The sequence below is a fragment of the Brassica oleracea genome, chromosome C7 (genome assembly GCF_000695525.1).
Source record: "Brassica oleracea var. oleracea cultivar TO1000 chromosome C7, BOL, whole genome shotgun sequence".
Classification (NCBI taxonomy): Eukaryota; Viridiplantae; Streptophyta; class Magnoliopsida; order Brassicales; family Brassicaceae; genus Brassica; species Brassica oleracea.
This window is the reverse complement of record NC_027754.1, coordinates 44076285-44093272: the sequence shown is the minus strand read 5'-3', so window position 1 is coordinate 44093272 and position 16988 is coordinate 44076285. Positions and strand designations below refer to the sequence as shown.

Sequence of the window (16988 nt, the reverse complement as noted above, 5' to 3'; positions counted from 1 at the left end):
TTTAATGACATTAAGTTTAAATTTGATTAAGGAAAACTCATTAATTTAATTGGAAAAGATAAGCATTAAAATATGTAGTTTAATTTAATTCTCAGTGGCATAGAAGTGTAAATAAGTTAGAAAACTTACGGGTATTTTTAATGAATACTTTTCTTTTAATAATAGAGATAAGGTTTCATATTGTAAAACTGATAAATTGTGGAAACTATGATATTTATGGCTATCAAACAAAACAAAATGATACAATAATTGTGACTATGAAAGCTAAACTAATACGCGAGAATACATACATTGTGAATGAATAAATTGTCAGTTTATTTATTTATTTTGTTTTGTTGTAAACATCCGTTACTTTATTTTTATCATTGAAATGCTGAGTTTCATTTTGTATTTTACTTACGTAGGTTGAATAAAAGTATATAATAAAATTTCCAATTTTTCAAAGCTATGGAGTGAAAACAAAAATCATAGCTAAGACTATACCTAGAATATACGTTAATTATTGAAAGCTATATTGCCATGTATAGTATCTGTTTGTTCTTTTGGCTAAACTATCTGTTTGATTAAGATACTTAATGTAGAAACAAACTAGCTACCTTTTTACTCGAAAGTAGATATTTCACTTTGTACAGTAGTACCGATTACAACTTTTTATTTCGTTTACAGAAACAGCCTTAGTTTCAAATTCAATGAATCAAGACAATCATCCATGTTTAAGGTGTATATTTTTATATAAATTCATCTAGTAATGAAAGTACATACTCCTTCATCACTTTACAGAACAGAGATAGAAAATGCTAAGCTCTCTCAAAGTCACAGGACCTAAACCCAATTCTCCGGAGCAGAAGTTTGAGTCCAACATCGTCATATCCGGTAAATAAAACCCGGTTCTGTTCCAGCTATTTTTGGTTTGGTTTGGTATGGTATGAGTCTTACCACTACGGTTATGGCAGAATATGAACTGATAAGTCTGATATTAACTCGAATCCTAAAGATGAATTAAAGTCTATATTTAATGGGAATATTTAATTTCTCAAACACTTTTGTTTGGTTCCTATTAACCGATTTTTGGCCGGTTTACGTGCAGATGAAGAAGGCGTGGAGGAAAACGACAGTCCAATAGAAGAAGTCCGGTTAACCGTACCGATAACCGACGATCCATCTCAGCCAGTGTTGACATTCCGTACGTGGTTCTTAGGAATGTCCTCGTGCGTGGTACTCGCGTTCGTGAACATCTTCTTCGGTTACCGGTCGAAACCGCTCATGGTATCCTCAGTCGTGGCTCAGATCGTGACTCTCCCACTAGGAAAGCTCATGGCCACGACTCTACCGACGAGGAAATTCCGGTTACCCGGTACGAGTTGGTCTGGTTCGTTGAATCCTGGACCGTTTAACATGAAAGAACATGTGTTGATCACTATGTTCGCTAATACGGGAGCTGGAGGAGCTTATGCGACTAGCATCATAACCATTGTTAAAGCATTTTATCACCGGAACCTTGATCCCACCGCCGCCATGTTGCTTCTGCAAACCACTCGGGTAAAAAAAAAAATACTCCCACTTGAAAAGAAATGCATTTCATAAAATTATTATTTTTACATTTTAGTAATTTATTAACTGATAATAACAAATTGTAAATTTTTAATAAAGTAATTGAGTTTCTTGAATTAATGTTATTTTTAAATTATTTAAATTTGATATTCACAAATATATATGATAAAATTTAATATTTTTTGGATATATGAAAAGTCATCCACAAATTTATTACAGAAAACATAATTAGTAGATTTATATAGGTTGATTTTTATTAATATCTCCCGTGTATCGACAAGCGTTACTTTGAAAATAATTTAATAATTAACAAAGTGTTTTGGGTCTAAAATCTAAATATAATAATATCTCCCTTTCACAAAGATAAAAACTGCATGTAATTTTATACATGTAATTTTATTTTCTATAATTGAAACTTGATCTTATTTTGCAAGCAAAAATATACATGTGTGTATGATCAATACTACTATACTAGGTAATAACCCGCACCTTGCGCGAGATGTGATTATTAGTTTCGTTATTTTTAATAAAAACATATTAAATCTGCTTAATCTGGATATCAGTTCGGTTTTAAGTTATTTTTTTGTTTTTAATCTTTTAAAATATAACTATTATTTTAAATTAATATTTATTTTGGTTTATTCGGTTAGAATGTTTGATTTTTTAGTTTTTTCAGTAAAAAACAAAAATTATTATTATTTGTTTATTTTAGTGTTATAAATTTTAGATAGTCGTCTTGTCGAACCAATGGTTTCATATCATAGTTTGTAAATAGATAATAGTTAAAAAAAGAAAAGAAAATTATTAAGACAAATTATTTCACTACAATTTGGTCGGTAGTTAAAGAAGCACTAAGAAAAAAAATATTTCAACTTCAAAAAAAAAGATACTTCAGTTGTGGTAAATACTTAGTTACAAGGTGCTCACATCAAGGTGCACATATATATGTATGTAAAAGTATATAAAAATAGTTGACAAATATATAAAGATATTGTTAATTAATATTTTTTTTCTTTTTTTTGAACAAATTGTTAATTAATATTATATGACATTTTTGTTCAAAATAATACATGAAAGATAAAATTAAAATTAATTAAAAATTAAAAAGGCCTTGACATTAGTGGATTTTTTTTCATATAAAGAAACATAAATTGTATCTGTAAATAGAGGTGGGCACAGATCGAATATCCGGGTATTTGGAGGCATTCATGTCGATCCAATCTTTAGCCACCTGGATAGTCGGTGACTCTGATATCTGAAATGATTTAGAATTTTAAAGAATATCCGATTTGATCCGTAAATAAAATAAAAATTTTAAAATAATTGAATTTTGTATAATAACATTTTATTACAAAAATAAAATATTATTTAACTTTTTAAATTTTAATACCTAATATAATAAATTTAATTCATAAAAATATTGCAAAACTAATATAAACTATAATATATATAACATATATATATAATTCTGTACATATATGTATATATATACATATAACATATTGAATTAGATATATGTTCCTAAAAATATTGGTATGTGTGATTTGCTTTTTATTTTTCTATTGTATTTTAGTATTTGATTTGCTTCGTAGAGTTACGGATATCTATATTTTTTTGTTCAAATCAAAACGGATAACGAACCGAATCAAAATTTATAAATATTTTGCCCAACTTTGTCCGTAAACAATAAAAATAATATATATATAGTTTAGTTTTTGATTCTTTATTTGTTTTGATTCGAACCTAAAAGTCCAAAGTTTTATTGAAACCATGCATGTGAGTTTTATATTAAAAAATACAAAGTGTATAGTGTGAACGCATTAGCATACTTATTATCAAAACATTGTGAGGCTGCCACGTGTCTATTATAGTGTGAATGCATTTATTACAATGTTTCTCCTTTAATATATAACTAGATTTTGATCCGCGCTTTCATAGCGCGGATTTATTATTTTTTTTTTTTCAATTGACAAATATTTAGTAAATGTCATATTTCATATATTTGTGTTTTATTTTATAAAAGACTTAAACTTTTTATCTTTCTTTATCGTGTTTCATTTTAAATGACTATTTATATTTAAAAAATTAAACTTTATTTCTTTGATGAATTAAGTTGGTATAACTCTGATAAATTAATTTTATTATGTGGTTAATATTTTTAATAAAAAAATTATATACTTTTAATAAAGATTTATACTTTTCAATGAAAAAAAATCATTTTTTTATGAATGCTTAAATTATATTAAGAAAAAAAATAATAATTAAGAATGGTTGAAAAAAATTATTTGAACTTGGACTCAATGGCCAAAAGAAAAAAAATGTGAGAATTGAATCTGATTTCTTAATCGGCCCAAATGACCCAATAGAGATCTGAAGTGGACAGTGGGCTGGATCCAAAAAATGACCCAATATAGATGTGTTATTAATATTACTTAATTACCCTTAATGAAACATGCAATGTTAGTAAAGAAATCATACAAGAGAGGTATGCATTAGAAATCATGGAACAAACTGTGTAGCTCTAAGGACGATGGAGGTTTGGGATTCAAAGATCTCACAGATTTTAATACAACTATGCTTGGGAAACAATTTTGGAGATTAATGGACAAACCGAATACTTTATTTTCTCGTGTATTCAAAGGGAGATATTTCAGGAATGCTTCACCCCTGGAACCCATTAGATCATACTCGTCATCTTATGGTTGGCGTAGTATTGTCTCTGCTAGATCTCTGGTTAGCAAAGGACTAATCAAAAGGGTGGGAACAGGATCATCTATATCAGTATGGAATGACCCTTGGCTTCCATCCACTCGCCCGAGACCAGCAAATAAAAATCAACACAATCTTTACCCGGACCTAACAGTGGATGCTCTTATCGATGGAACATCACGATCATGGAACCTACAGGTTATTCGGGCTCTGGTGGATCCGCAAGATGTGAAAATTATTCAAAGTATTCCTATCAGTAGATCTCATCTAGAAGACCGGAATGGATGGCATTTTACAACCAATGGCAAATACACGGTTAAATCTGGATATGAAGTGGAACGAGTATATCCGGATAGAGAAATAATACCACCCCAGTTTGGCCCTTCGATAACACCTTTGAAGGCGTTCTGTTGGAAGTTACGCTGCCCACCCAAGTTGAAACATTTTTATGGCAACTATTGACTGTATGTATAGCGGTTAAGAAAAATTTAAGGTCAAGAGGAATGCAAAGAGATACTGTTTGTGACCGATGTGGTGCTCCCGAGGAATCAGCTAATCACATGTTTTTTGAATGTTCACCGGCGGTTCAGGTCTGGGCACTTTCACGGATCCCGATGAATCCAGATATTTTTCCCACTCAATCTTTGTTTACCAATATGGATCATTTATTTTGGAGAGTTTCTCCTGAAATGGAGGATCATTCATTTGCTTGGATTCTCTGGTATATATGGAAAGGTAGAAACAACAAAGTTTTTAGCAATTTGGATATGAACCCGAGAGATACTCTCAAACTGGCAGAAACGGAATCGTTACTTTGGGTGGAAGCACACAATTCTCAGACTCAAGATATGGAAAGCACCCAAATTCAAGTATCTTCGATAATAACGAGTATACCAGGTAGATGGTGTTTTACAGACGGATCTTGGAAAAATGAGGATAGCTTTTCAGGGCAAGGATGGTATAGTACCCTGGAAGGCTATGATGGACTAATGGGAGCAAGGAACACAAGAGCGAGTCAGTCGCCACTACACTCAGAGATAGAGGCCCTTATATGGGCAATGGAATGTATGAGGAATCTTAGACAAGCATGGGTTACTTTTGCAACGGATAGTGCTCAATTGATGAAGATGGTGTCGGAACCAGAAGAGTGGCCAGCCTTTGCAAGCTATTTGGAAGACATAAAAGTTTTAAAGAGGAGTTTTAACAGCTCAGAGATCATTCATATACCACGGACACAGACCTTAAAGGCGGACAGTCTCGCACGCAGTGCAAGAAAGCAACCGTCATTTGTCGTCCATATGGATGCAGAGCTACCGGGGTGGTTCGCAGAGTCTACATGAGTCTGCTTTGTTTGCTGACAAAAAAAAAATGTTAGTAAAGAAAAGGGCAGACTAAGGTAAAAAGGACAATAGAATCCTCATTTAATAGTATAGATATATAAGGGATAAAGAAAACACATGATGAAAAAAAAACACATCATTGTGGAAGCATCGTAGCCTACTGGTTAAGGTTTAAAGGCTTCTACACCCAGGTCTGGGGTTCGAATCCCAGACTATGCAATTTATTGCAGATTACAGGAAATACATGTTTAAAGTCCCGGAGAGAGCGATTTATTAAACAATTATGCAGAGTACGAAAGAAAGGCTTACAAGGGATCTTCAACATGATGCAAGTAAATCTGGTCAGGCGTGGATGTTCATAGGACGACTCAGGTGATGCAGTTAGGCGTAGGTCTTTATAAGGCAGGTAGTATTATCGGTTGTCGAATCGTCTAGGTAATCTTTCTCATATCATAAATGCAAGATCATAATAAATCAACGTTAAAAAAAAAAGACAAAAAAACACATTAAAAGTATCATTAATGTATCATTTATGTGATTATTAATTTTCCATAAAAGTAAATGAATAGTTTTTTGAAATTTACAATTAACAATTATTATTAAATACATAAAATTTATAGAAAACAAAAAAAAATCTATCATTGTAAAACAAAAGTGTTCTCAACTTTATTTTCTTTATTGAACGGATGAAGTAATAGTTAACATATATACGTCTGTTTTTGTTGGTTATATAAGCTGTTGGGGTACGGATGGGCTGGTATGTTCAGGAAGTTCCTAGTGGACTCACCGTACATGTGGTGGCCTTCGAATCTTGTTCAAGTCTCTCTCTTTAGGTTCGTTTCCTTCTCTTCTTCTTCAGTTCTATAACACCACTTTCTTCTTACAATCCAACACTTGTTTAGTTTTGTCTGAAACTGTATTTGATTAGAGCCTTACATGAGAAGGAGGAGAAGCGTGAAGGCCAACAGACAAGGCTTAGATTCTTCCTAATAGTCTTCTTCTTAAGCTTCGCTTACTACATCATCCCTGGCTACATTTTCCCTTCAATCTCATCCCTCTCCTTCCTCTGCTGGATATGGATCCGCTCTGTCACGGCTCAACAAATCGGTTCAGGGCTTCAAGGTTTAGGCATTGGCTCGTTTGGTCTCGACTGGTCAGTAGTTGCAGGCTTCTTAGGCAGTCCTTTAGCCGTTCCCTTCTTCGCTATAGCCAACTTCTTTGCTGGATTCCTCATCTTCTTGTACATTGTCCTTCCTATCTTCTACTGGAGCAATGCTTATGATGCAAAGAAGTTTCCTCTCTTTACCTCTACTACATTTGATCACACCACTCAGAAGTTTAACACCACTCGCATCCTCAACCAGAAAACCTTTGATATCAACCTTGCCGCATTTGATCACATCGTTAGCGTTGTGTTTGCTCTTATCTATGGACTCAGCTTCGGTACTCTTACCGCAACTGTTTCTCACGTTGCCCTCTTTGATGGAAAGTAAGTATTCTGCATGAATCTCAAATATAAGATCAGTCTTCATATAACTATAAATAGTTAGTAAGTTTTTTATATTTTTTTTATTACGAATTCGTAATCATGTCTCTTAGGTTTATCTGGGGGATGTGGAAGAAGTCAACAAAGGCTGAAGATGTGCATACAAGACTGATGAAGAAGAACTATAAAGAAGTACCTCACTGGTGGTTTCTTACCGTTCTCTTTCTTTCCTTTGTGCTAGCTCTCTACGCATGTGAAGGATTTGGAAAACAGCTTCAGCTTCCATGGTGGGGACTTCTACTCGCTTGTGCCGTTGCCTTCACCTTCACGTTACCTATCGGAGTCATCCAAGCCACTACAAACCAGCAAATGGGTCTTAACGTTATAGCGGAATTGATCATCGGTTACTTGTACCCGGGGAAGCCACTAGCTAACGTGGCTTTCTAAGACATACGGTTATGTGAGTATGTCCCAAGCCTTGTCTTTCGTTGGAGAATTCAAACTTGGTCACTACATGAAGATTCCTCCGAGATCTATGTTTCTTGTTCAGCTTGTTGCCACCATGGTTTCTGCAACTGTCTGTTTTGGGACCACATGGTGGCTTCTGTCTTCGGTTGATAACATCTGTGTCCAGGAGAAGCTTCCTATAGGTAGCCCGTGGACTTGCCCTGGGGACCAAGTGTTCTACAACGCATCGATCATATGGGGAATCATTGGTCCTGGAAGGATGTTCACTAGTAAAGGCGTTTACTCCGGGATGAACTGGTTCTTCCTCATTGGCTTCCTTGCTCCTGTCCCTGTCTGGTTCTTTGCAAGGAAGTTCCCAGAGAAGAAGTGGATAAAGCAGATTCATGTCCCCTTGATCTTCTCAGCTGCTAGTGCAATGCCGAGGGCTAAGGCTGTGAACTACTGGTCGTGGGTCATTGTTGGAGTCGTTTTCAACTACTATATCTTCAGGAGGTACAAAGGGTGGTGGGCGAGGCATAACTACATCCTCTCTGCTGGTCTTGATGCTGGTACGGCGATCATGGGAGTGTTGATCTACTTTGCGTTACAGAACAATAACATAAGTTTTCCTGATTGGTGGGGGAGCGAGAACACGGATCATTGTCCTTTGGCGCATTGTCCCACAGAGAAAGGGATTGTGGTTAAGGACTGCCCGGTGTTCTAAAGCTGACTTGCTCTGGAGTTTCTCAGACCTGAAGGTTAGTGATGGTTGCTGCCAAATTGGCTTGGTGGCTAATATATTATTGTGAGTTTATGATGTTAGGAACTCAAACAATGTTAAAATAATGATTTTGAATATATCTTTCTTAAGAAGTAGCAAGTGGCTTCGGACTTTTAAACATGCATCTTGCAATAGGAGATCATAGCTTTAACTCAAAGAGAGAACCTGAATAGGAAAGATCAAATTAACTTGAGTTTGAGATTAAGAGAGATAAGAAAATGGACCACAACAAGAAGTACCAAGAGATGTTATTTCACTAGTAAAAGTTATAAAAAGTGTTTCAAGACATAGGGAAGTACCTTAAGCACCTTTTGTCTGTTTCTAAAGCTATAAGAACAAGATTCTATTAACTCCAAACAAGAGTCTACAGGAGCTAAGCATGCAGCTACATCGCCTTATGTTTATTAGAATATTATATTGAACATCATTAGGTGATGAAGTGTTATATGATAAGACTACATTAGCTGATGGCTCCTTATAGAGTAGCTGTGCTGTTTCCATCTGCTCCAACCACCACCTTCACACAAAGCTAACAAGTGCTACATAAAAATTTATTACTCACAAAACAACAAAAATATTACTACAACACTGATATAATATATGGAATATGTTTAGCTTGGCTAGTTCATGAAGCATGAATGCTTCCATTTTCTTTTTTCTTTTTGTGTACAAAAGGAGCCACCAGTAACCTTAGCTAATAATAACATACAACATGGTCAATATATATGTGGTTTACTGATATAGTTTGTTCCTCTCTAACGATATAAACATGAGTCAGTTACATAATATTACGCTCTACTTTGGTATCTGCCAGAATTTTCTTAAACCGAATTCACACACAGACCAAACCGGATGAAATCAATTCAGATAAGGCGAAACGACATCGTATGAAAACAACGGCGCATAATGGTCTCGGCTGGCTCCACTCGACGACGACGTGTGAAAGTGAAAGTAAATAATAATAAGCTGTTTATTTCGTTTGATTAAATACAAAATAATTTTGTTTTCTAGTTTTTGCAATTTTCTGCTTATAGAAAAATCGTGCCTGCCTTTTCTCTCACTTACCAATTGAGATTTTTGTTTGTATTGGTGCCTTTCACCGCAAAACCATCGTCAGCTTCAACCACCGGAGCCGCCGTAAGAAAAGGCTCTTCATCTGCCGTGGCGTAAGGCTTTTTTTCTCTTCTCTTCTCCTTTATCTACGGTTTCGCGGTCGGTCGATCTATTACGTAATCTCGTCTGTCTCCCGGGAAAATCGCGATGGGATTACAAAAAAAAAAAAAAATTGAGATTGAGAATCAAGCAACTAATAATCAAATCCCTATCCGCTGGATTTCGAGTTATATAACGAGAGATTCATCATTCATCCTGAACTTGTAACTGAATCCGAGAATTTTGGAATCTAACTAGCTCGATCGCCTTTTTTTCTTTCTCCGTATAGCCTAAGCACTTCTAGATTCAGGTTTTCGATTCTCAGGATTATAGATTTTGAATAGGTGTGGGGTTATTTGCCTAAATCATGCTTTGTTCCAAGACTATTAACAAAAGAGAAATAGTACATTGGTTAATCTGGAAATGATTTTTGGACTTTATCTAAACGCAAAAAGTTAAAGATTGTATTAGGATATGCCTCTTTTCTGCTTCTGTTTTTTTTTACATAATCAGCTATCCGATATAAGCCTTTGTTTTCTTAATGATGAATCTTGTTTTGTTTCGTGGCAGATATTTTTTGGAGGTCTACAAAGTGTTTGCCTTTCTTAACGAACTAGGAAATGGTTAAAAGGTATTATATCTTTGTTCATAATGTATTACTGGTTTCTTTCAAGTTATTCGAAATTTCTTACGGATTTGTTTGTTGTGTAACAGTCATGGAGAGTTTTGATTTACTAGAGATATCATGACGCAGTGCGTAGACGGTTTCAAGCATGTGTGCAACTCTCTGTTTCGGTGTTTTGATCTCGAGATTTACAAACAGTCTGGAGGCCTTGGAGACCCTGAACTACTTGCGAGAGAGACAGTTTGTACGCTCTCAGCTCCCATGCAAACTTTTTTTGTTTCAGTTATAATGATTTCTTCGGTTGGTGCTCTCTCTGTTTACTGACGTGTTTTGATAACGAGTTCGTTTGGGTGCAGTTAGCGTGAGTGAAATAGAGGCTCTCTATGAGCTGTTTAAGAAAATCAGCAGTGCTGTGATTGATGATGGGCTAATAAACAAGGTATGTAGCAATTATACATCTCACGCGTGTTGCTACTTCTTTTGGAGAGTCTTTCTGATTTTTAGTTTCGTGCCCTGTTGTAATTGCATCAGGAAGAGTTTCAACTAGCCTTGTTCAAGACAAATAAAAAAGAGAGCTTGTTTGCAGACCGGGTAAGCGTTTGTAAGCTATTTGCTAAGATTCTATACAAAGATATGCTGACATGCTCAATCACAGGTGTTTGATTTGTTCGACACAAAGCATAATGGAATACTGGGGTTTGAGGAGTTTGCCCGCGCTCTCTCCGTCTTTCATCCAAACGCTCCTATAGACGACAAGATTGATTGTACGCCTCTCATCTCAAAAAAACTATGTGTAGCAAATGATCTGATGTTCACTTGCTTGAAAAGTTCATTAATTGTTACCTGGAATATCATTTTGCAGTTTCGTTTCAGCTATATGACCTTAAGCAGCAAGGTTTCATCGAGAGACAGGAGGTAAAGCTGTACATATATATCTTCAAGCTCCATTCAAATCGTTGAGATTTTGTGTGCCCTTAACATTCCCACCACTAACTTTCTAATCATTGTCTAGGTAAAGCAAATGGTGGTGGCTACTCTTGCTGAGTCAGGCATGAACCTATCAGACGAAGTCATAGAGAGTATCATCGACAAGGTGTGCGTCCCTTCCTTACTATTTTTCTGGTTCGATTGTACTAATCTCCAACTCATGTAAGCTGTTTAGAAATTACGTAAAGATTGAACTCTGAGTTTATGTGGCAGACATTTGAGGAAGCCGACACAAAACATGACGGGAGGATAGATAAGGAAGAGTGGAGGATCCTTGTTCTTAGGCACCCTTCGCTTCTGAAGAACATGACACTTCAGTATCTCAAGTGAGTTCCTAAAAACACTAAGCCTATTCTCTCTTAACTCACGTATAATTAAAACCAATCCCTCTCATAATCTGTGCAGGGATATCACCACTACGTTTCCGAGCTTTGTGTTTCATTCTCAGGTGGAAGATACCTGAGAACAGCATAGCAGATCAAACAGTTTGGCAAGTGTGTTTGTTTTTTCAGTTATGTATCAAGTTTATTTGTTTTTTTAATCTCTCTGAACTCTAGTTTCCAAGATTTTGTTGTTTCTTCTGTGAAAAAGAAAAAAAACGAAAACAAAGTTGTATTTTAATCTATTCCTGGTTGGGTTTATGTTTTCTCCTCCTGGCAATCTGTATGTATACTACTGAATCTTGTGATGTTCACTGATTGATCTCAGTTAAGAGCTTTTTCTGCTAGGGAAAGCGAAGAAACAGACAGGAAAACGAAAACTTAGGTTTCTCTCTTAATTGTAACTTGCAAGGAAGCGAAGCTGTTTAGTGAAGGAGAAACAATGTGTTAATATCAGTGTGTTTAAAACCGTTGTCCTAATCTTCCATGCCCCACAAGACCAAAAAGTTTTATGGTGTATTGCTCCGTATATAATCAGTCCCACTCTATGTGCTTCTTAATGACGCGGTCAAATCTGGCGCCTCTTCTTCTTATCCAGAATCTAGAAAGAAGGAAGACGACGATGGCTATGAAGATTGCTCAGTTTTTCGTCGGATCATCCATGGGATTAAGGTTGGTTTCTCAACCTACACCTATCGTTTTCCCCCCTCGGTTTGAGAGTTATGTAGCTGGAGATTGAACTTTCATTAGCAGCGTTGGAAATTCTAGGAACGGCGTTTCCCGTGGTAGATTATCTTCTATTTCGGCCGTTCATCATCGTCCCAGAAGGATGTTTATACAGCTCGCAGGGCTGGGTTCGGTCTTGACTCTAGTGAATCTTCCTGGTTTAGCTGCGCCAGTTCCTGAGATGAAGGAACCTGAAGTTATCAGGTAAAAATGATCCTTCTCAAAGATAGCTCAACCCTTTTTCAATTACACCATGAATTGCTTTACTGTTCAATGTGCTTCATCATTGCTTTGAGGTGCCATGTACAAGAAATTTTTTTCCTTGGGAGTTAGTTCCTCATCCTAGTATTTTTTTCCTTTTGGTTTGGTGATTGAAGTGTCCAGGACGTTGAAGCTCCCAAGTGGCGTCAGGATTCAAGGTTACTTGGAAACATGTAGAGACTTGTAATTGGATATTCTTACAGTATAGTTTCAGACGTAATGAAAGTTTTTTAAAAATATGCAGAGATTATTGAAGGGGAAGGACGAGAAGCTCATGAAGGGGACCTGGTCGAACTTAACTATGTATGTCGACGTGCTAATGGATATTTCGTTCATAGGTGAGAGATTTCAGATGCTTCACTAGCTTATTTCTCTCACGGTCTATCCCTTTTTTCTTAACTCTTATCGCTTCTTGATTCAGCACGGTGGACCAGTTCAGTGGCGAAAGCGCTCCTGTCAAACTTTTTCTTGACGGCAATGACGTACTTTGATCTTACACTCAGCTTTAGCAATGTAACATATATCATCAATTCGATTATGGCCTGTTTTAACAGACTGCTTGGCAAAATAGGTTATCGAGGGCTTGAAGGAAGTATTGGTGGGAATGAAAGCTGGAGGTAAAAGCATGAAACAAAGAAGATTCTAGTCTTTGGATGAATCTTGTGATCCTAACATATAGCACACTATTTTCAGGGAAGCGTAGAGCACTGATACCTCCATCAGTAGGGTACATAAACGAGACACTGAAGCCAATACCCGAAGAGGTGCCAGATCTTACTCTTCATATATTCCTCACTAAGAACAAATGAACTTACACATAATGTAAACGATTTGATTTTGTGGATGCAGTTTGGACCAAGACGCAGCCTTCTATCGCACGCTAATGAGCCTCTGGTCTTTGAAGTCCAGCTCTTGAAAGTATTATGATCTTCTTCTTGGGACAATTGTTGATCAATTATTTGTGTAATTTTCTTTTGTAAATCTGTAATACAAATTACATTAAACTACTAAGTTTGTCCTTTTTTTCTTCTAAGCTTTACTTTAATTTGGTGATGCATAACGAAAATAAGTAACTTAACTCGTAAGACTATATGCTGACGTAGAAACGACACCGTTTAGCCTAACGATTCTCAAATTTACTCTACCGAGTCCTTAACGCTCGCGAGAATCTCTGATCCGCCGTCGTTCTGATCTTCCGCCATTTGCTTCCGTCGAAACTTTTGAAACCGAATCGAGCAAAAGAGCTGGAGAGAAAATGTCACAAGGATGGTTTTCGCTAGGCGGAAGCAGCAGCGCAGATCAGCAGCAGCCGGAGCAGCAGAAACCAGGTTCGTCCCTGCTCGCTGATTGGAACTCTTACGCGGCGGCGAGAGATGTGGAGGAAGGTGGCGGCGGAAGCTTCGGGTTTGACATCGAATCCGCCGTTAGATCTGCCAACGACACCGTTTCCGGCACCTTCAGTGTGTAAGCAAGCCGTCATCCATCATCTCTTTCCCAAATTCGAGTGTTGTATAATGCGATTTGCTCGCCTCAGTTTGTTTATTCCGTTACTGAATCTTGAGAAGATTGAGGATTCTAGTGTTACTGAATCAATGACTATCTTATCGATGAGATTGTTCTTCTTTTGTTGATTTTTTTTTTTTGCAACTTTTTTACATGTATTCAAACAGGGTTTCGAAGGGAGTTAGAGATATTCCGGGGAACCTGTCGTCGGCAACCAGCAGTATGCCATCAGGGAAAGCCTTGATGTATTTCGGTTTGCTTCTCGCCAGTGGTGTGTTCTTCATCTTCATTGCCTTCACTATGTTTCTACCAGTCATGGTGCTTATGCCTCAGAAATTTGCTATTTGTTTCACCCTCGGATGTGGATTTATCATCGGATCGTTCTTCGCACTTCGTGGCCCACAGAATCAGCTCGCACACATGTCATCCATGGAGGTATGCTGCGTTAGTTATGTAGTGTATGTCTCATGCCTTAAAGCTAAGAGTGAATTCCTTAAATCTCTTTATAATTTCCGTGTGTCTTGGCTTTCTCCAGAGGCTTCCTTTAACAATAGGTTTCATTGCCACCATGGTTGGTACCATATACGTCTCCATGGTTCTCCACAGCTACATTCTCTCCGTGGTCTTCTCCGTCTTGCAGGTACTACATTTCATTTCCAAATCGGTCTTTAGATGGAAGTCTTCCCATCTTAGCAACTAACATTAGACTCTCTCGAACAAGTGTGGTGTTTGCTTACCCTGCTTCTTCTTCTTCACCCCATCGATTTGGATTGTACAAAAAGATACTTGTATACTTATGCTTGCAAAATCTTATACTGGATCTCATAATTGGAGGGGTATATGTTTGCTTTGTGGTAATGGACAGGTTCTTGCGTTGGTTTACTACTGTATATCCTACTTCCCTGGAGGATCATCCGGCATGAGGTTGCTAAGTTCTGCTCTTACCTCATCTGTTCTAAGAGTTTTTGGGAGATGAGCTTTTCTCTGGTGTATAGAGTTTTTTCGAAAAGACATTTATGATCTTGAAAGAGATGTTAAAAGGTCCGGACTCCGAAACCAACTGATGCTATCACTCTTTTCTTTTTTACGATGCTGTTGATTACTGGTGAGCATATATATAATGTTTAGTTCGTTATTTTCAAATGATTTTTAGATTATCCCCATTCCCAATTAAGATCGAGTGATCACAATTTCAATTTGTGTTTGTTTATTTACTACTCGGCTACGACAAAAAAAGGAAAAAATTACTACTAGGCTACGACATTTAGTTGGGCCCAGTAAAACCGGAATTAATTTGTACAAATCCTGGTTTAATAGCTAAAACCGGATTTTCACAGCCCCTTGTTTACTCAACCGGCGGTTATCATTTGATTTGGAACACTCCCATGTCTTCATCTTGCTGCGTGTCATCGCTTCGTCTAATCCCATTCGTTATCTTCAGCGTCTTGTTTGTTTTGCTAAGGTTTCTTGGGAGCCGATGATGGGTTGCTTAAAACTTAAAACCATTTGGTGAAAGTGGTGTGGACAGTGTGCTCTCTCCATGGCGTGGTCCTTGGAGTATACCATATAGAAGAAGACAATGGAAAGCTTTTATTTGTTGTTGTGTAAAAAGCGAAAGCTTTAATGGGTGGCTTTGTAATGAGTGGGGAACCGTGCGTGTCGCTTTAAAAAACTGGTAAAGCAGATCTCGGTGGCCTTCAAAGTATGAAAAGTACGATGTGTTGTTTTTCACTTGTGAAACAAGTCAGATGACGATTTGTGTCTCGGCCTCCTAGTTTGCTTGACTGTTTGAATATAAATATTCAAATAAGTTATATAGCTAGAGAAGCATAAGAATGTTATGGAGGTTGTAAATCATAGAGGTAAAGCTTCCATCAAACAGCCTTCTTATACGTTTAATATCCAAAACTTAAATGATTAAGAAGAATGAGCCTATGTTTTTGTTTGGTGAAGTGGTTTGAGTTGCCGTTTCTGTTATTTAAAATATGGAGGTATAGTATTTGTTTTCATTTATTTTTATTTAAATATTTTGTTTTCAATTCTAAATTGGTATATATTAATATATATGTGTCTATCAATTTTTAAAACATAATTAGTTTACTGTATATTTTTTTCATTGAATAGATTGTTTCAAACGTTCACATGTATTTGTATATTATTCAATATATATATTTCTGGATTATTATTTCATTACTAAAATCGTAACTATATATATAAAGATTAGTAAAATATTATTTTATTGTCATATTCAAAGATATTGTAACATTTCACAAATTTAGAAAGTCTTTTAAAAATTAAACTTTTTGCTTCATAAATTTAAATTATCGAGTAAATAATTAAACATTTAATTTTTGTTTAATTTTTAAAATAAACTATATAGTTTAAAATTTGTTTTCATTGGTTTAAGGTAGTAGAGATTAATCATCGTTAGATAATATGATTTTTGTTATTTAAAAAAATCTTTATAATTTTAAAAGTTAACATCGACAAATATTTATATATTTAGCATATGGATGTATAGTATTACAACATTAAATTATATCTATTTAATTTATACTATCTATAAATCCAATGGATCATCTATTTTTTAAATCTAATTATTGATAGCCCAATAAAAACTTTTGGTAGGTCCAAAATTTAAATGATAAGATTAGAAATTAAATGTAACATGACTTTTTAGGAATAAGTCCATTAAGTCCATTTTTAAAAAAATCATACATGAATCAAAATTGTTACTTCTGTTTTAATATATAAAGCTCCGACTGGTGACTTTTTCAGAAACACGAGGAGCGAATATGAAAAAAACGTATAGGAATAAAATTACAGGAATGAAAAAGAATGCTTGTTCCTTATCAAATTTAACAAAGAATGCTTTTGTTCTGTATTTTTCTATAAAAAAAAGGAATGTGAAAAAACAAGAAGGAAAAATTATTCTCCGTGAATGGTGATTTTTTTCGGAATGCTAAAGAATTCAGTGTTGTCTTTCGTTACTTGGTCCAATATACATGATTGATTCGAGAAGGCTGAAAATTTGGGCCCG

General features: G+C 35.8%; 4 protein-coding genes across 5 annotated transcripts; all 4 read left to right on the top strand.

Annotated features, from left to right (window-relative positions):
• Positions 1-679: 679 nt before the first annotated feature.
• On the top strand, positions 680-8268 carry LOC106303397 (oligopeptide transporter 5-like). Its single transcript, XM_013739675.1, has 5 exons — positions 680-873; positions 1088-1539; positions 6336-6433; positions 6529-7089; positions 7200-8268. The coding sequence occupies exons 1-5, from the start codon at positions 795-797 to the stop codon at positions 7531-7533; spliced, it is 1524 nt and encodes a 507-aa protein (XP_013595129.1). The 5' UTR covers positions 680-794; the 3' UTR covers positions 7534-8268.
• A 1056-nt stretch (positions 8269-9324) lies between these two features.
• Positions 9325-11772, top strand: LOC106306594 (calcineurin B-like protein 3). Of its 2 annotated transcripts, none has more exons than XM_013743265.1 (10): positions 9325-9480; positions 10037-10097; positions 10181-10335; positions 10433-10530; positions 10623-10682; positions 10747-10855; positions 10954-11006; positions 11104-11184; positions 11292-11404; positions 11484-11772. In XM_013743265.1, the coding sequence occupies exons 3-10, from the start codon at positions 10212-10214 to the stop codon at positions 11539-11541; spliced, it is 696 nt and encodes a 231-aa protein (XP_013598719.1). In that variant the 5' UTR covers positions 9325-9480; positions 10037-10097; positions 10181-10211; the 3' UTR covers positions 11542-11772. The 2 variants fall into 2 exon arrangements, with proteins under 2 accessions (XP_013598719.1, XP_013598720.1); XM_013743266.1 differs by having other exon boundaries at positions 9326-9480; positions 10448-10530.
• Positions 11773-11913: 141 nt separating this feature from the next.
• LOC106306593 (peptidyl-prolyl cis-trans isomerase FKBP16-1, chloroplastic) lies at positions 11914-13478 on the top strand. Its single transcript, XM_013743264.1, has 8 exons — positions 11914-12130; positions 12212-12388; positions 12569-12603; positions 12690-12783; positions 12867-12927; positions 13017-13062; positions 13139-13209; positions 13295-13478. The coding sequence occupies exons 1-8, from the start codon at positions 11970-11972 to the stop codon at positions 13370-13372; spliced, it is 723 nt and encodes a 240-aa protein (XP_013598718.1). The 5' UTR covers positions 11914-11969; the 3' UTR covers positions 13373-13478.
• An 88-nt stretch (positions 13479-13566) lies between these two features.
• LOC106306595 (protein transport protein sft2-like) lies at positions 13567-15091 on the top strand. Its single transcript, XM_013743267.1, has 4 exons — positions 13567-13909; positions 14116-14383; positions 14484-14588; positions 14814-15091. Exons 1-4 carry the CDS (start codon positions 13701-13703, stop codon positions 14922-14924), a joined length of 693 nt encoding a protein of 230 aa, XP_013598721.1. The 5' UTR covers positions 13567-13700; the 3' UTR covers positions 14925-15091.
• Positions 15092-16988: the final 1897 nt, after the last annotated feature.